Here is a 20699-nt window from a genome sequence, read left to right on the forward strand (position 1 = left end):
CCGATTATAGGGTTTTTTTAATGTTACTAAGAACTTTTATTTCCTTTTTAGCCTAAACACATATAGCTAGCTGATGTAAACTAGTAACAAACTGATTATAGGTTTTTAATGCCTCACCCTGACCTTGTTACTATCCTGCTAGCCACTCTACTTCAGGACCTGATACTTACTTATCTTTCCATCTCCCTGCTCCACCTACCACAGCTTCCATTAAATTGCCAGGAAATAAATATTTTTATTGCCTGTCTACTCTCTTCCACATAGTGGCTCATTGACAGAAAAAAAGGTATAATTCCTAGAAGGGGAATCTTACTATTGACTCAAAAGAGGTGAACAGATTTTGAGAACAGTATTCTGCTTTATTTTAAAATAAATTTATTTATTTATGTTGGGCTGCATTGGGTCTTTGTTGCTGCATGAGGGCTTTCTCTAGCTGCAGCAAGCAGGAGCTACTCTTCATTGTGGTATGCAGGCTTCTCACTGCGGTGGCTTCTCTTGTTGTAGAGCACGGGCTCTAGGTGCGCAGGCTTCAGTAGTTGTGGCTCGCGGGCTCTAGAGCACAGACTCAGTACTTGTGGTGCATGGGCTTAGTTGCTCTGTGGCATGTGGGATCTTCCTGGACCAGGGCTCAAACCCGTGTCCCCTGCATTGGCAGGCGGATGCTTAACCACTGCACTGCCAGGGAAGTCCCCAGTATTCTGCTTTGATTCATCTAAAACATCTTTTTTTTTCCTGATAGATTTTATTTTATGGAGCAGTTTCAGGTTCACAGCAAAACTGAGTGGAAGGTACAGAGATTTCCCATATAATAGCATCTTTTATGATTTGCAAAAATTGAGCTTAATATTTGGAAAGATGAACAAATACTGTATTACATTTGTTAATATATATATATTTTTTGGCCAGATAGAAGGTTATAATTTCACTAAAGTTAGTGCCTTTTCCATTTCACATCCAATTTGACATCATGGTATATCAGGAAGATCACAGTTACGAGAAGAGTCACTGTACATACTACTTGATTATTTGTCTAAAAACAATTTTCACTATAAGGAAGAAAATTAATAAGGAATGGGCAATCAAATTTAGTTCTCTTATGATTTTAGCTTCCTGATTTCCTCAGAGTGGCACTCCCAGTGCAAAGTACTAAAAAGAAGATTCAATGAAAATTTTGTCAAACTTCTTCAAAATAGAAATTTACTGAAGCCCACTTCCGGGCATATAGTAGGCACTCACAACTGCTGAATGAATTGAATCACATTCCAAGAGTCAATAATCAGATTAAAATGTGCAAACATCACCATTCTGTGTGAGAGACAAACAATATTTCCTTTTATTGGGAATAGGATGGGATCCAAAAATGAGCCTAATATTACTCTCCAAAAAAGGTTTTATTAACAACTTTCAGCTATTTACTTTTCACTTGGCAAACATGAAACATTTTTAATATTGAATTTTACTTAGAGCAAATTGATAGTAATTTGTTCTACTGAGCTTCAATAAAATGAACTCTGCATTTGAATGTTAAATATCTGCTGTGAGTGATTTACATATTATTAGAACAATGAACTGCAAAAGAAGAAATTAAAGGAAAATATGAACTCAGATCTATTTTAAAACAAACAAACAAATGAAGGAAGGGAAACTGCCTTTAATTTTAAAAGTGGTTCTTAATGTCATCTCCACAGAGTTCCCTCAAAAGATGCATTTTAACAAGAACACAGCGAAGTTTTAAAAATGCAATAGTTCTCTCATCATGAGTTTATTCCTGCAGCGTCAGGGAACACACTAATTCTTGATTTGCACAAAGTACTCCTTTCTTCCGCATCCCTACTCCCAAATCCTAAACTCTATCAGGGGAATAGGAGCAAAAACAACTGCAAGGCAAGGTTGAAGTTGAAGGGAGACAGCAGAGAGGATCCGGTAAAGAAACCAAGAGGTCCAAAAGAAGGAGAGATAATTTGTAATTGGGAAAACAGAGAAAAATTCATTAGAGGGGAAAACATTTCTAATGTTTAGAATTGGTTAGATTTAGACATTGGAGATTGGAGGAATTCCCGGCAGGTGTAAAGGCATAGAAGTTTGAGAGCATAGGATGTATCCTTCTACCAATTCCTGCATCTTTACAAAAGACTGGACAAGATGAAAGGCAAAGTATGACAAGACTGCCATTTGCTCTGGTCACAGAGAATAATATCCTCCCAAGCAGAGACTCAAGTTCACTGATAATTTTAATACGTAAAGTTATTCAAAACTAACAGAAGCCTGAGTTTATATTAGACACAATACAAGAATAAAATTCATTGAACGGTACATTTAAAATAGACAATTCTCAAGATAATGTGGTAATATATACAACAAAACATTATTCAGCCATAAAAATGAATGAAATCTGGTCATTTGTGACCATCTTGGACCTTGAGGGCATTATACTAAGTGAAGTAAATCAGACAGAGAAAGACAAATATTGTATGATCTCACTTATATGTGGAATCTAAAAAACAAAACAAAACAAAACAACAAACCAAGCTCACAGACACAGAGAACAGATTGGTGGTTACCAGAAATGGAGGGGGGGTGTAGTGGGGGAGGGGTGGGCAAAATGGGTGAAGGGGGTCAAACTGTACAAACTTCTAGTTATATAATAAACTAGGGATGTAAAATAAATAAATGGATAAAAAACAAAACAAAAGACAGTTCTCAACCCTTTTCCAGTACAACTAAACTCACAGATAAAGAGATTTTAGGAAGAATTAAAAAAAAAAATGCCATAGTCTACACACTACCTGGAAAATGTATGCCTGTCATTTTCAAAAGAGGTGAGTGAAATAAGAACAAATTCAGCTCCAAGGTCAGATAATCTGTTAACCTGACTTAGGAGAAAACCATTCTCTAGTGGACATGCTCCAATGACTTAGGTGTATTATTTTATGTGATAAATTTTAATCAACTAGCCATAGCTTTCTATCAAGATATAAAATAATGAGACATGAGATCGATTTAAAACAGAATGTTTTGAGGATGCTCTTTTTCCTTGCAGGGGGTTTTGCAGGAGATGATACAAGGTCAGGTTTTAAATGAATTCACACCTCACAAAAACATTAACAGCCCGGACAGATTTATCCTTTTGGGTAGTCTTCTGAGGCATAAGAAAACATAGGCTGCAAAATGAGGGAGGAAACCAGAATGTTTATCAAGTAATCAGGCCAGATAAGAAGTTATAGCAGCTGGAATATGATGATTACATGTGATGATTACAGATATTTGCTTGTGTACACAATTCTAATAATAGTTACATAACATTATTAATATAAAACCATGTGAAAGAAGCCCCGAAATATCCTCATTATAAGACATGCCGCTTGAGAATCATATCAAAAGTATCCCTGTAAGAAACACAGGACTTGGTTGGACTGAATTTCTATATTCTGGATAGTAAGCCCATACTACCTAGGTTTTTAGGTTGCCACATGAGGCCAGAAAATTTAAAACATGCATAACATTTCAAAGTATGACATGCATCTTTTAAAGTAAGAGTTTCTTCACCAGAAGGACTCATCAACCAGGGTCTGCTCGTTTGTCTGAACGCACAGAGTCCCATCCCTGGAAACCTGATTCTAAAGGCCCTGAGTGGGGCCTAAGAATGTGTATTCAAGAAATGATTCCCAACTTGGAGACTTTGCTGTGATATTACTGAGACACTAAACCAATGCCAGCATTTGCCTACCCCAGATTTCTCATGACATGAGAAAAAATAAATTTTTATATTGTTTAAAAAATAAATTAAAAACATAAATAAAAATTAAAAAAAGAAATGATTCCCATGTCAACCTCCTGCACACTCATGGTTATGAATCAGAGCAAAAACAACCAAACAAACAACTACAAAACAAGAGTATTTTGGTGGAAGAGTCAGCAGACTTAGGATATAGTCTCAGTTCTGGCACTTACTGAACATATCTTCTTAGGCAAGTTCATATAATCTCTGAAGACAGTTTTCTCAGCTATAAAACAACAGGTATAGCACCTACTCTTTCTTGGTCCTGGGATCAAAGGAGATGTATTAGTTATCGATCGCTGTGGAACAAGTTACTCCAGAACTTAGTGCCTTTAAATAACAAACACTTACTATCTCCATACTTTCTGTTGGTAGGAATCCAGGTGTACCTTTGTTGGGTTGTTAGGCAGACATAAGCTGATCCCCACCCCATCCTGGACCAGGTCCTCTTTCTCTTCCTCGGCCCCACCCCTGCACACTGGTGATCAGAACACGCCCAGAGATCCTCCCTTTTTGTACTCAAGGACCGAAAAGTTTCCAGCCTTATCAGAACCAAACAAAATAAAACCCACCAGCACAGGTTGGCGCAGACGCACCAAGACCTAAAAGGTGACTCAAAGTAACCCAGGGTTCACTATGCTGTACTTGTAATAAATTAGCATTGTGGTTTTTGCCCCCCATCCCCAGTGGATTTCACTTTGGTGCTTGTGGGTAAGTGCCTGCAAACTAGGAGAACAGTTATATAACCTAAAGCTGTCAATCAACTTGTCAGTTAAATGATGCAGGACACAGGGAGGGACTTTCCACCACTCTGAAACACCAACCCGACCCTCACTGTGGGGCTGCTTCTGGTTTCCAGAGAGCTTGCTCTCCCTCTCTCTCTCAGAAGCACACTTTTGCTTTGCTTAATAAAACTCTTGCTACTTAAAACTGCTCTGTCTCTTGATTGAATTCTTTCCTTTGGGGGACAAGGACCAAGGAAGTTGCCATTTTGGCGGTAACACCTTAACTGTGTGCCTCTGGCTCGGAGTCTCTCATAAGGCAGCAATTAAGGTGTTAACTATGGCTGTGGTCTCACATATAAAAAGTTCAACCAAGAGAGGGACCCACTTCCATGCTCACTCCCACGGCTGTTGCCAAGTCTCAGGTCTTCAGCAGCTGCCGGCTAGAAACATCAGTTCCTTGACACAAAGGTCCCTCCACAGAACAACTTACAACATGGCAGCTGGCTTCTCTCAGAGTGAGCCAGTGAGACTGTAAGAGAGGGTGAGCAAGAAGGAAGTAGCAACCTTTCTGTAACTTAGTCGCGGAAGTAATATCCCAATCTCTTTTGTCACAGTCTGTTCATTAGAAGCAAGTCTTTAGGTCCAGCCCACACTCAAGGGGAGGGCATTACACAAGGGCATAAATACCAGCAGGTGGGGGTCACTGGGAGCCATCTTAGATGCTGTCTACCACAAGAGCTGACATGTGATGTTCTGAGCAATGAAAGACTTATATGTGGAAACACGTTCCAAATGAAAAAAAAATTAAGCTAGAATCTGAGTTATAGAAGTCTACTTTATGGATAACATTCTGAGAATTTGCTAAGAAGTGTCATCACCTCACTCACCTCACATGTGTCACACTATGGCAGTATTTCACCATTTTTTTTTCAGTCTGACACATCTGTGAACTTGTTAGTCAAAAAAGGAAGAAAAGGAGAGTGAGCAAATAAGGGACCTCATGACCCACCAATTAACACTCTGTGACAATTCACACTTTCATATTTATCATGGGAAGCAGTATGGTAATGGCTATAAAGAGTATGGGAAAAACAACAAAAATTTTAGAAGCTTGATAAAACTGTTTCCCAGACAGTTTTTTCCTACAAAGCTGTTTATCAGCTCAAAATGGTGATATGCCCTAATGGAACTGTATCAATACGTAATCAATGTGGCAGTTTTAAAACATGGCCCCAGCATTCTTGATGCTCTTTCCATCTAGAACTGGGGTCTATGTCCCTTCCTCTTGACTCTAGGTGAGGGTTTGTGACTGCTTTGGCTGACACAGTCACTGTATGAATTCTGAAGCTAAGTTAAGAGAAACCATGCAGCTTCTATCTGGTCCTCTTAGGACACACACTCTTGAAACACAACACCATCCCATGAGGAAGCCCAAACTAGCCCACATGGAGAAAACTCACGTAGGGCCTCAAAGACTACGAAGAGAAAGATATTTGGCTAGTCCCCAACTGCTCCAGCTTCTGATTGCTTCTGCTCCAGCCACCATCTGTCTTCAACCATATATCTGCAACCATGTGAGAGACCTCCAAGTCCATAACTGCCTGGCCCATCCCTTACTGAATTCTTGACCCTAAAACTATGACAAATAATTTTAAAATATGACTGTTGTTGATTTAACCCAGAGTTTTAAGGTGGTTACATAACAAGAGATAACTGCAAAGGCCAGTAAGTAATCCCATACTGACAATAGGTTAAAACATTCTCAAAACATTTAAGACTGTTAGACTACAGATATGAACCACTGCCTCCAGAAAAGTCTTCGTAAAAACTATTACAATTGGGAAACATTTATAGCTAGGATGGATATGCCTAAAAGTAATCTTATGTTAATAGGAAAGTAAACTATTATACATCATAGAAATTGGAAACAAAGCATTTCTATTTCTATAATAAGGTCTCAGATCAACAGCTGATTAACAAATGTGGTCAGCAATGACCTCCTTCTCTTGTCATATCACATATCATAATACCATTTGGTATTACATCAGCTTTGCATATATTATCCATTTCCTTCAACATCTACCCCCGCAGATGCACATTACTGTCAGCCACATCCCCTCCCTTTCATTTAAGAATCATGCAGATCATGATAGCTTCAAATTCCTTTTTTTCTCCTCTACAACATTTATTTAAATCTTCCTCTCCTTCCTTTCTTCTTTCTTATCTTCGAGAAAATCTTTTCATTCACATTTTCAAGGCACCGTCTCTTCCACCCATCCACTCTTGCCTCCCAATACCTTGATCTGTCAAATATGCTTTCTTATATCTTTGGTGTCCTTTACCTTCCAAACATCCTGGGCTTCACTATTTAAAACAATATTTATGACACATAAAATTTATAAATCTTGACTTAAAAAATACCCTTAAGGTGACATCTAATCCTATGTACTCAGCCAATACTCAGATTGTCTATACTCAATGTTTTCATTTTTTCACTGCGCACTTACTCTTTAAACCCATTGTAACCTGACTTTAAATATCCAACCCTACTGGAACTATTCCCTCAGAAGTTACCACCTGTGGCCTTTTTTCAGCACCATCCTCCACTGACTTCACTGTACTATTTGGTGCAGTTGATAAAGCTTTCCTTTTTGAAATTCTTCTACTTTTGACTTAAAAAAAAAAGTGTTCTCTGGCTCCCCTTGAATTCTAGATATTCTTTCTCTGTTCTCTCCTCCAAAGTACTGTCTACCTTACAAATCTGAAACATTTCCCACTTTCTTGTATCTACACCAACATTTCTGATGAACTAAATCAGGAAGCCCAAATCTCTTGCTGCAGCATAATTCCAACTTGCAACATGCACACAGGTGGACTTCAAACTCTCTTACTGATTTGCTCAATCTGATGTTTGAATATTAACCCATACAGGAATTTAATGCTTTACAAAAAGCAAGGACTTCTCATATAAGAAAATGCTTTCTATAAAGGAGGTCAAAGTAATAAGAGTATTCGAAATCTCTTTGATGCAGTGGGAAGAGTGATCCTTAATTTGACAAATTCAGGCCTGAGAACTCTGATTTTAATACTCTTATCATTAAGCACAAACAGGTTGCTATCCTCTCCACCTAAATGCTCTGAGCCCTAAATCTTCACGTCTTGTGGCTTGACTAACTTCACTCAATGCACAAGTATCAGGATCCTTGAGAGAGACTTCCCCAGTACGCCATATGTAAAGTGGCATTCCTCATGCAACACTCATGAGATACATTATATATTTATTTGCTCATTGTCTATCTTCCCTCACAGGAATATAGGTTCCACAAGAGCAGGGACTTTGTTTTGTGCAATGCTGTCTCCCCAGAACATGGAAGAGTATTGAGCCCATAGTAACCACATAATAAATATTTGCTGAAAAATGAATAACAACGAGAAAGTGAATGATTTAATGAAAATCTTCTCATTTTCCATTTACAGAAAGTTTGTAACACTATAAAGTGAATGTAAGAATCCTCAAGGTAAAAAAATATTTTTTCACCATGTGAGCCTATTCAAACCTGTAGGTAACAGCCAGCTAATCTTCAAATAAATGTTTCTTTGTAAAAAGTAATGTGACTACCTATTCTGTAGTGAAATATCCCTCTTTGTTTTCTTCTCAAGACAAATGACCTTACTGAAGTTTACTACAAAAATTTCGATAGCTTACTGGCACAGAACTTTCTTTATTAGAATACACACCTAATGTCTCCATATATGAATCACCCGATTTTTATTTCTCTAACATCTTCATTTTCACTGGCTCTGCATCATTTTTCTTCCTCCACTGGCTCTGCATCATTTTCTTCCTCAAACAAGCAGGGACCGTGATTTTCATAGAACACTTGACCTGGGAAGACCCTAAGACAGCGTTAGTCCAGGGGTTTCGAACCTTTCTTTCAGCAGCGAGATCTATCTCACATACAAAATCTTGATGAAAGCAGAGCCAGGAGTGGAGGGGTCGGAGCTGGCCTCCCTTGAGGCTACACTCACCTTGACTCCAGCATCCCTGAGACACTGAGGAGGATCGTAAGCCTCCTTTGAAAATTCATGGATAGTCTAAATTTCCCTAATTAAACTGAGAGGCATGTTCTGTGTCGACCCCTCCATTTCTCCAGAAGGAAACCCTTCTCATCCTCTGGGCTAAAAGCATTAGCTGCAAAAGTACAGGATGTGTGCCACATACTATACAGGCAGTGGAGGCACACGCTGAGGGAGCACAGAAAGGAAGGGCCCTGACCCCAAATTCCTCACCCACCAGCTAACCAGACCTGAGCTGATCCACAACCTCCCTCGAGGGAGTGATTATTTTTCTCCTATTTTATCCTCACTTCTCTGTTGCCTGCCCTTACCTTGACCTTTGTGTAATTGTCCTGATTCTCTCCTACTTTACCTCCCTACCCCCATCCCACCCCCACAAACTATGAGCATCCCTAAAGCCTAGGCAGTGTTCCTCTGCTCCTCCCCCACTTTCTCATTATTTAAGAACCAGTACAGTTTAGGTCCCAACATTGTCTGCTTTGGGTCAACAATCCCTTGATCCTCATTTTTCTCCTAATTCTGTTCAGTAAGAGTTGTGTACTGGACGTCTCCACCTGGGGTCACCTGCTATCATATAAAGTCCAGACCCTGAGCTCTCTTCTTCCTCTCCCTCCACTGGCACTCCTTTTCTTTCTTTTCTTTCTTTTCTTTCTTTCCTCTTTTTCTTTCTTTCTTCTTTCTTTCTTTCTTTCTTTCCTTTCTTTCTTTTTTTTGATAATTATGCCATCACTTCCATTAATTTTTATTGTATTTTTTTATTAATTTTATGGCTATGTTGGGTCTTCACTGCTGCGCACAGGCTTTCTCTAGTTGCTGTGAGCGGGGGCTACTCTTCATTGCAGAGCACGGGCTTCTCATTGCAGTGGCTTCTCTTGTTGCAGAGCATGGGCTCTAGGCACAGGGGCTCAGTAGTTGTGTCTCGTGGGCTCTAGAGCGCAGGCTCAGTAGTTGTGTCTTGTGGGCTCTAGAGCACAGGCTCAGTAGTTGTGGCACATGGGCTCAGTAGCTGTGGCTCAGGGGCTCTAGACTGCAGGCTCAGTAGTTGTGGTGCACAGGCTTAGTTGCTCCGTGGCATGTGGGATCTTCCCGGACCAGGGATCAAACCCATGTCCCCTGCACTGGCAGGCGGATTCTCAACCACTGCAGCACGAGGGAAGTCCCAGTGGCACTCCTTTTCAATGTCCCCATTATTTTCCATGACTTCATGGAGCACTTAGTTCCCCAAGCTTGAAACTCTGAAGTTATCTTTGACTCCTTTCTCTTCCAAATCATTTATGTACAAGATGTATTACAACAGTTTTGCAACAACATCCTCCTGACCTGACTGTCTGGAAGCTGTTCTAATGTAGCACAGCTAACAGTACATTTGAGGTGAGCAGGGACCGTGTCTGTTGGTTTTCCACTGCCTGTAGGCACAGAGCCTGGCACGGAATAGATGCCTAAAAATTCTTGTTGAAAGTATAACTGAATGGGATAAAATTTACTGTAGCATAAAAACCGTGAGCAAATTACCTAGTACTGTAATAGGGTAATGTGTTAGTACACTTGGGAACATTAATAAGATATTATAGCATAATTAAAATGATATTTTCAAGCACATATTAATGGCTTGGAAATTGCTCCCTATTATGCTTTTTTTTTTTGCGGTACGTGGGCCTCTCACTGTTGTGGCCTCTCCCATCGTGGAGCACAGGCTCCGGACGCGCAGGCTCAGCAGCCATGGTTCACGGGCCCAGCCGCTCCGCGGCATGTGGGATCTTCCCAGACCGGGGCACGAACCCGTGTCCCCTGCATCGGCAGGCGGACTCTCAACCACTGCGCCACCAGGGAAGCCCCTGCTCCCTATTAAATGTGAAAATAAAGAGAAGCTGAATACAAAACCCATAAATCTAGTATTAACCCAATGGTGAAAATCTAGAAAAGAAAATACAAAAATATTTAACACTGGTTATCTCTAAATGGTGGTTTTAATTTCTTTTCATACGGCTTTAAAATTTTTCTTGCTGCCTTATTTTTTTATAAGCTTAAGACTCTGAAAAAGATTTGCCACCATGGAAATAACCAGGACTATTGATGAGATTTGAAAGAAACGTGTATTAAAAGAGGCATTTATTTCAGGGTAGGTGGTATTATAATCCATCTCCCCGACTTTGTTTTTCTAAAATCAGCTTTAAAAAACATTGCTTAATATTTTCAGTATCCTTCACTCCAACATGTATTGCTTAGTTCTCTCCTTCTGTCAGCCTTTATATAGTTGAGTTTATCATTATATCATATTACATTAATTTTGCTGAAATGCCACTTTAACTTTATTATTCTTTTGTTAAAAATTGTACTGTCTCCTTATTACTTATAGACAAAATAAAATTAAAAATCCTCAATCTATCAAAGTCCAAACTTCAACATCCTATCTCACCTTCCATGCATACAGGACAGACTCCTACTGTGCCTACTCCACTCCTGGACCGTTGCCTGATGTTCCCCATATCCTTTACTCCACTTCAAATCTTATACTTCCTTCCAAGCTTAAAAAAAATGTTCTTAGAAATTTCCTTTGAACACCCACAGCCCTTACGCATAATCCTGTAATATGCATTTTTAGAATTAAAAAAGGTTAGAGCCGCAAGACACTATTGAAATCATTTAGTTCAATTCCTCCCTTTACAGATGCAGAAACTACAATCCAATTAGAAAAGGTGACTTGTTCAGGGAAAAAAAAACAATCTAGGATTAGAATTCAATATTGAATGCTTAGAGTTTAGTATTTTAACTAATACAGGATCTACTATATTACTGGATCTCCCATCTGCTGATCAATTGCTCAGCAATTTTTCATGACTCCATTCCTAATGGTATGTCTTGCCTGTCTATCTTGATTGCCCTCATTTGCTCCAGGGCAGATACCCTGGCACAGAATTCCTTTCCATCTCCATTGTACCTAGTGTTGCAGAGGGAGTGCTGAAGAAGTATGGCGGACGTCCACCTCAAGCAACCCAATGATGGAAGTGAAGATACAAATCTGTGACAGCAATATTCCATCTTAACAATGTGGCTGCTACATCCAATTGGATGGTAATGACCATCAAAGGAGGTGGTGTCAACTTTCTTTTACATTCTATATGGCCGTTCTAGCCAATCATGAAACCTCAGGGTTATGGTTCCCATTAATATCCTGGAAAGAGAGCCAGGATGGGGAAACAAGGACTGGAACTGGGTCTACAGGTTACGTCTCGGCAGTCAGTTCAATTGTAAAACACAGAGGCTTAAGGAAGGATCTGACTCAAAAGCCAGGATGAGTAGTAGGTTTCAAAGTTGCCAGAGGCTCTTTTCACACACACACAAATACACACACACACACACACGCTCTCTTTTAAATTCTGAATGATATATACATGGAAGAGAAACATTCTAACAACTGTACCAATCAAATAATGTACAATATGTTAACAAATAACTGGTGGATGAAACTCCGTTGCAAACCAGAAGACCAGGAGACAGGGAAAAGTGAGCCTCTTGGGGTTAATCAACATTCAAAGGCAGGGAGAACTAGAACAGGCCCCCGGAACACAATCATGCCAGCCCCTCTGTCGTGGCTGCTGTACTCTGGGGCCATGAGCCATACAAACCCAGAAGCATCTGCCAAAGGTTTCAGACAGCTGTGCAAGCACTCTCTGCCATTTGTTCAGCTGTTCTGAAGTGGCAGAAGAATGCTCCCAGGGTTCCATCAAGTAGAGTTCTTTTTCAATTCAGAACAATATGATTAGAATACGATTAGAATATTAGTTCTGATTTTGTCACTCTGAATATATATATTTACCTGGGTGAATACATCTACTGCTTATTTTCGCAGCTAACAAAGGTGAATAGAAAACATCATGACACATTAAAAAATGAGTAACGCTGAAGAAATGATATAAATCACTCTTTTACTGTAATAGCAGAGTTACTGCTTAGAGAAGTAGGTGCCCGTTCACCTGGCAATTCAAAATGTCTTGAATATAATTTGTCAAAATTCTATCACTTTCCTTCCTTTCTTGTATATGAGCATCACAATTTCAAGGAAAATGATTTAATGGTGAAATCTCAGACTGCAGTATAGCCAGCTCACCTTACATAGAGCAACACAGTTACTATGTTGTGGAAGTGAATGCACTGGACTTGTTAAGAATGTGAACTGCTCCTTCCCACCAAAGGAAGGAAAAAGAAAAAACAAGAAAAAGAAAACCTTCAAAAGAAAGATATAAAGGCTCTAGTGACTGATCTTTGTTGCTTTTCACATAAAGACTCAGTGTGTAGGAGTTAATTATATTAGTTATCTTGGGTAACAAGCTTGAATTCTGTGCTTCAAAGTTATTAATCAACCACCTTTCTATATACAGTTCACAGGCAAATGAATGGACTTAATCCCTGTATTAAAACACAAAACAAAACGAACAATTCCATGTTTCGTGACTTTTCAAAGTTGATTATCTTCTTGGCATTGCTTTACAAGAGGCCAGATACACAACTGCTGCTTTAGAAAAGAGTCTCTGGCAGTTTACATGAGAAGCCCGTGAAAGTGGATTTAATCACATTTAAAAGTTATTCCTCTTCAGACCAGACATAAAAGGTCACCAAGAAAAAGCATTTTTTCCCAGTGATTCAACCACATTGGGTTAGTAAAATTTCTACTTCCAATGATCGCACAACTCCTGAGAGAGTCTGCTTGTTTAATGTGTCATATGGCTAACATTTGCAAATTTAAACAATTCAGGGGAGGAAATAAAATATTTAAGATGATAACATTTACTGTCAAAAGAAGTTTGCAGATTTCTCTCTCTCTTTTCTTTTTTGGTCATGTCTAATTCTTCAGGGTAAAATATAACATTATTTAATTCTAAAGCAGCAATTTTATATAGATGAGGATCTTTATCTCCTAATTACCAAAGGACATTTTACTTGTAAAAATCATTACACGTGTAAAATAAACTACAGTAAATGAAGGAGTTATTACCATAAATCATGATGCTTATCCGCATTTAAGCGTCTCTGTGGTCTAATAAGAGCAAACAGTAGCTTGGTGTATCAATATTCCCATAGACAATTTACAATGATGTATTTCTCTGATTTATTAAAAGCCTAGTCATGGCTCAAAGGTCTCTGAATACCCATAAAATTAGGAAATAATTGTCATAAAATTAAGAAATAATAACAAAATCTCCATACAAGAAGCAATTCAACAAGATAGTACCTATTGGAAATGACTTACATTATAAAAATAATATTGAAAATTATAACTTTGACTAAGCTATATCAATAAACTATGTTTTCATGAAACAAAATTTTTGGTACAACTGCTATAGAATATACCTCATTTATACAACCATTTCTTTTTCTTTTAAATTTACCCTGAAATAATGTGTATGTAGGGATATTTCTTTCTATATAATTTCGCTTTGAAGTTTTCTGATTTCAAATATAGTAAATTAATGATTTTAGCATAAAAAATAGGTAATTTGACAAGGTTATATAAGTATTGTTCAATAGCTATCACAGTGAATAGTTAAGTGGAATCTAAAGTTTAGGAAATTATTATCAGAATATAATTAAGTGGTATTATTATATTTAAGCTTTAAATAAATTAAAAAGCTAAATATTTAAAGATATGTTTTGGCATAAAGATCTATATGATGCAAAGTATAGCCCATTAAAATTCCCTCTCCTGTCATGTTTTTCACAATATGTGAACAAGTTTATTGTATTTTGGGGAAAATAACTGTGGAAAGTTACTTAAAATAGCTGAATGAAAATAAAGGCTTGATTAGAAAAAAGGAAAAGAGAAATATGTTTATGTTAAATTTATGCTAAGGGCCATGAAATATGAATAAAGAGATATTATTTTTTCTTAGCTGGGAAAGTTCATTTTATATCATTTCTTTGTAATATAATCTATAGGCTCAATACAATCTCAATGAAATCAGTAAGCGACTTTCTTGACAACAGAGAGAAGGAAGTGTTTCATGAGTTTAGATGGAGGGAATGAAGTATAAGAATGGTCAATAGACTTATGAAAATTAAACTGTATTCAATTCAGGACTTTCAATTCTAATAATTTTTCTTAACTAATAGGATAACTGTGCAAAGAATATTTCTGACAGCGCTTTATAATAGTTAAAGACTATAAACAATATCAGGCTGATTAAGCAAATAATTCTCATCCATATGATGAAATACTCATCACTAAGAATGATGATAAGTTTCTGGATTTATTTTCCAATGAAAGGTGTTAACTACCTATTGTTAAGTGAAAAAAGAAAGTTACAAAATAGTATACAAGATACAATTTAATTTTTTTAACATGTGTTGAAATGGAAGATATATACCAAAATACTAAAAGTAATTTTCTCTGGGTAGTAGGACAAAGGGGTTTTTCAACTTTTATACTTTTTGACATTGTGGGAATTTTCCATTATAAGGCTGCATTATTATAATCATAAGACATTATTTTAACACTCTGTGTGGGAATTTATGGATAATAATAATTAAGTAAAACTGAAAGGAAGTGGATACAGACAGCCTCTGAGAGAAGAAACCAATAAGATAAGACTTTGAAGAAAGTTTCTATAATATTAGAGACTCTGCTGTTTGTCCACCCACTGTGAATACACAGGGATGCCTGGGGTATAGGATACTACATGGTGGAATCACGTGTGCTTTGATTTTCTAGTTTTCTTATTCCTTTTCTTATCATTTAATGCTGACATCAAGGTGAACACAGCAGTGATGGAGCCTCAATTCATATCACTATACCCTTCTGTGGTCCTTATACTTAATATGAAAGCTACATTTTAAGGGTGTACTTGCATAATCCAATAAGTGCATGTCTTCACAAGGTCCATTCTAAAATGTGCCCCAGTGATTTCACATGGGAGATTTATTTTTAAAAAGTATGATAATGTGGTTAACTGCTACAATGTATATAGTCTGACTCCTTTTAACAAAAAAATTAATTTGTCTAGCTCTTATTCCATGTTTTAAATAAGTTTATATGAATATTAGCTAGTGTGGAAGTTCCACTGAATGAAAATATCTGGTATAAAAATGATTTGATTAAAATAATAACAACACATCTATTGGGTATTTATTATGTGTCAGGCATAGTTCTAAAAGCACTTTATGTAATTAAGTTAATTATTCCTCAAAACAATCTATGAGGTAGATGTTATCATTATCCCTTATTTTACCCACAGGAAAACTAAAGTTCAGAGAACTAAGTCCCTTGCCCAAAGTGACCAGAGCAGGTGACAAAACCAGCTCATCTGGCTACAGAACAAATTTTATATTTATTTTTCACAGATTTACAAAATTTTTTTAATTTAAAATTTTAGAATAGTTTTAGATTTATAGAAAAGTTGTGAACAGTAATACAGACAGTTCCTATATACTCACCAGTTTCCCTGATTGATGAAATCTTACATTACAGGGAACTTCCATCACACCTAAGGAGCACACACTGCTATGCTGATATTAACTAAACTGCACACTTCACTTGTATTTAACTCATTTTTCCCTAATGTTCTTCTTCTGTCTCAGGATTCTGTGGAGGATACCACATTACATTACGCTGTCATGTCTCCCTAGCCTCCTCTGGGCTGTGACAGTTTTTCAGACTTTCCCTGTTTTTCATGACCTTGACAGTTTTGAAAAGTACTAGTCAGGTATTTTGTAAATGTCCCTCAGTTTGGGTTTGTGCGATGTGGCTTTCCAGATTAGGCTGGGGTTATGGTTTTCGGAGGAAGACTACAGAGGAGAAGTACCATTCTCAATACATTATACAAAGGGTACATACTACCAATGTGACTTATCTTTGATGATCTTAACCTTGAAGACCGGGCTAAAGTACCATTTGCCTGGTTTCTCCATTTTGAAGTTACTATCTTCCCTCCCCTTCTTTCCATGCTCTACTTTTTAGAAAAAAAGTTACCAATCAAAGCCCACATTTAAGTGGGTAGGAGTGGGAGGGAATAAGATACACCTACTTGAAGGGGGGATATCTACATAAATTATTTGGAATTTTTGTCAGAGCCTTCGTTTTTAACCCACCCTTCTATATTGCCTCTGACATCCTACCCTTTCTTACCATTTTGGCATATTATTCATGTGCAGTAGTTTAAAAACACAATTCTTCACTAATTTCCTGCTTTTGCAAAGATCCAAAAATATGTTAGAATTAAATGTGACAACCAACAAATTTGTTTGAAATTATTTTCCACTACCACTGTAGGATTTGTCACTGAGGGATGCATTCAAGTCCAATTTTTTTCAGAAGTATTCTGTAAATAACTTACCAGAAATATTCGTTCAAGTTGATCCTGAATGTCTTTCATTCCTGGAAAAGCAGCAACTCCTTGGATCATTTCAACAAAGATGCAGCCGACTCCCCTAAAGAGAGAAGAAAGAACTGTTACTAAAACATCAATATACTCTGCTAAGAATACTAAATCTGAAATTAGAACATCTACTCCTACAAAGGAGAAACAATGAACAAATAATATTCTAAATAAGTATAAAGGGCTGTGCCACATGTACCTAGATCCCTTAACTTTCCTTTCCCTTCTCTGTCTACTGCCCAGAAAGGACTCCAAGTAGATGCAACTACATAGGCTCAGAAAATGGTGCAAACCAATACAATATAAGCCTCACTGACTACGTTACTCACAGGATATGGCGAAGAAACTCCTTAGCTTGATATAGAAAGCCTCCATAGTCTTGTTCTAACATCCTTTTCCAACTCTATTTCACAAATTCACAATGTATTATCCGCTATAGCTGTCCAGGGCTCAAAGCTCTCTTTGCATCAAAATCATTTGGGGAACTTTTAAAAAATGCAAATGATCTGAACACAAACCCCAGAGACTCTGTTTCAGTCAGTTAGAGGCAACGCATTGACTCGGGCTTCTCAGGTGATTTAGGGCAGCTACACTGAGGATCTCTGAGCCATACTGACCTGTCCACAGGCCAAGCATAAACCTATACAACTTGGCTCAAGTTACTCTAATACTTAGAACTCCATTTTTCTTCATTTGTTTGCTCTTGACATGTAAATCCAACCCAACCTATATAATATAATTTAAATGTAATCTCTTCTATAAAGCCTTCCATGAACATTCTGCCAGACAGGACAGCTCCCTTTATGAGTTTATTTCTTAAGCTCTTATTCATTATCAGTCATCTACTATGGTCCAATTCTTCTGCCAGGCTCACAGTTCCTATCTGGTAAGGCAGTCGAGCATACCAGGAGCCCTTGCCTCCCAGACCACAGAACCCAACAGGAACACTGAATCCACAGTACAGGCAGACAGCCAATCAATCAGATACTTCTACTGAAAGTTTGGAGATAAAGTCACCTGGGACCAGGATGGAAAGAAACTAGCATATGTTGATGAAATAAGTCACATTAAAGGCAAAGAACTTGCAAGAATGGCCACCTTCCTGCAGATGAAGTTCCCTGAATTGACCTGGTTCCCACCTTCTTAAGGCCTGGATATTCTGATAAACCAGTGTTTTTGCTAGATCTCTCTAACTTCTAGCAATTCTCTAGGATTTTTTTTTTAATGGTTCTACCTTTAATGGGTTTATGTTGCCTGAAAGTATACTAATAAAATCATCAACATATTGGGACACTTCGTCAATTGCTGCACTCCTATTCAATTTAGAGTGAGCAGTCCCTTGTGTATTTATTTCAGATCCTCTAGAGGTTAAAGACAATGCCTTACTTCTCTATACCTGCCCCAGTTGTATGTAAACAATACTTTGAATTAAAGAAGTAATCCATTAGCAGAAATCTCTTCTCTATTACACCACATAATTTTTATCCAAATTAAACACCAATAGTATATACAGTGAAAATGACTGAAAACAAATGGTACTTTATATCATTAAAAAATTCCATTTAATAATGAATTAATTTCAAAGTCAGTATTCTAGGGAGATGAGTTTTTATTCTTATTTATTTTAACATCTTTATTGGAGTATAATTGCTTTACAAAGTTGTGTTAGTTTCTGCTGTATAACAAAGGAAATCAGCTATACATATACATATATTCCGATATACCCTCCTTCTTGGGTCTCCCTCCCACTCTTCCTACCCCACCCATCCAGGTGGTCACAAAGCACTGAGCTGATCTCCTTGTGCTATGTGGCTGCTTCCCACTAGCTACCTATTTTACACTTGACAGTGTATATATATCCATGCCACTCTCTCACTTGATCCCAGCTTACCCTTCCCCCCTCCCCGTGTCCTCAAGTCCATTCTCTATGTCTGCATCGTTATTCCTGTCCTGCCCCTAGGCTCTTCAGAACCATTTTTTTTTTTTTTAGATTCTATATGTATGTGTTAGCATACGGTATTTGCTTTTCTCTTTCTGACTTACTTCATTCTGTAAGACAGTCTCTAGGTCCATCCACCTCACTACAAATAACTTAATTTCCTTTCTTTTTATGGCTGAGTAATATTCCATTGTATATACGGGCCACATTTTCTTTATCCATTCATCGGCCGATGGCCATTTAGGTTGCTTCCATTACCTGGCTACTGTAAACAGAGCTGCAATGAACACTGTGGTACATGACTCTTCTTGAAATACAGTTTTCTCAGGGTATATGCCCAGTAGTGGGATTGCTGGGTCATATGGTAGTTCTATTTTTAGTTTTTTAAGCAACCTCCATACAGTTCTTCATAGTGGCTGTATCAATTTACATTCCCACCAACAGTGCAAGAGGGTTCCATCTTCTCCACACCCTCCCAGCACTGTTTGTAGATTTTTTGAAGTTGGCCATTCTGACCAGTGTGAGGTGATACCTCATTGTAGTTTTGACTTGCATTTCTCTAATGATCAGTGATGTTGAGCATCTTTTCATGTGTTTGTTGGCAATCTGTATATCTTCTTTGGAGAAATGTCTGTTTAGGTCTTCTGCCCATTTCTGGAGTGGGTTGTTGATTTTTTGATATTGAGTCGTATGAGCTGCTTGTAAATTTTGGAGATTAATCCTTTGTCAGTTGCTTCGCTTGCAAATATTTTCTCCCATTCAAAAGACAAAGAGCGTTGTCGTTTCGTCTTGTTTATGGTTTCCATTGCTGTTAAAAAGCTTTTAAGTTTCATGTGGTCCCATTTGTTTACTTATTTATTTATTTTATTATTTTTTTTGTGGTGTGCAGGCCTCTCACTGATGTGGCCTTTCCCGTTGCAGAGCACAGGCTCCAAACGCGCAGGCTCAGTGGCCACGGCTCACGGGCCCAGTCGCTCCATGGCATGTGAGATCTTCCTGGACCGGGGCATGAACCCGTGTCCCCTGCATCGGCAGGCGGACTCTCAACCACTGCGCCACCAGGGAAGCCCCATTTTTTTTTTTTTATTTTAATTCCATTTCTCTAGGAGGTGGGTCGAAAAGGATCTTGCTGTGATTTATGTCATAGAGTGTTCTGCCTATGTTTTCCTCTAAGAGTTTTAGAGTGTCTGGACTTACATTTAGGTCATTAATCCATTTTGAGTTTATTTTTGTGTATGGTGTTAGGGAGTGCTCTAATTTCATTCTTTTACATGTACTTGTCAAGTTTTCCCAGCACCACTTATGGAAGAGGCTGTCTTTTCTCCATTGTACATTCTTGCCTCCTTTATCAAAGATAAGGTGACCATATGTGCGTGGGTTTATCTCTGGGCTTTCTATCCTGTTCCATTGATCTATATTTCTGTTTTTGTGCCAGTACCATACTGTCCTGTTTACTGTAGCTCTGTAGTATAGTCTGAAGTCAGGGAGCCTGATTCCTCCAGCTCCGTTTTTCTTGCTCAAGATTCTTTTGGCTATTTGGTGTCTTTGTATTTCCATACAAATTGTGCAGTTTTTGTTCTAGTTCTGTGAAAAATGCCGTTGGTAGTTAGATAGGGATTGCACTGAATCTGTAGATTGCTTTGGGAAGTAGAATCATTTTCACAATGTTGATTCTTCCAATCTAAGAACATGGTATATCTCTCCATCTGCTTGTATCATCTTTAATTTCTTTCATCAGTGTCTTATAGTTTTCTGCATATAGGTCTTTTGTCTCCTTAGGTAGGTTTATTACTAGGTTTTTTTGTTGTTGT

The 20699-nt window shown here is 37.9% G+C and overlaps 1 protein-coding gene across 4 annotated transcripts in view; it reads right to left on the reverse strand.

Moving 5' to 3' along the window:
• CDK14 (cyclin dependent kinase 14) overlaps positions 1-20699 on the reverse strand; it is a 609402-nt gene that overhangs the window by 178842 nt on the left and 409861 nt on the right. For all 4 annotated transcript variants that reach the window (XM_060020565.1, XM_060020564.1, XM_060020563.1 and 1 more), the window contains one exon: positions 16908-17001. In XM_060020565.1, coding sequence (XP_059876548.1) covers positions 16908-17001 — 94 coding nt within the window. The remainder of the gene's footprint in view (positions 1-16907; positions 17002-20699) is intronic.

This window comes from Delphinus delphis, chromosome 9, assembly GCF_949987515.2.
Source record: "Delphinus delphis chromosome 9, mDelDel1.2, whole genome shotgun sequence".
In the NCBI taxonomy this organism is placed as follows: Eukaryota; Metazoa; Chordata; class Mammalia; order Artiodactyla; family Delphinidae; genus Delphinus; species Delphinus delphis.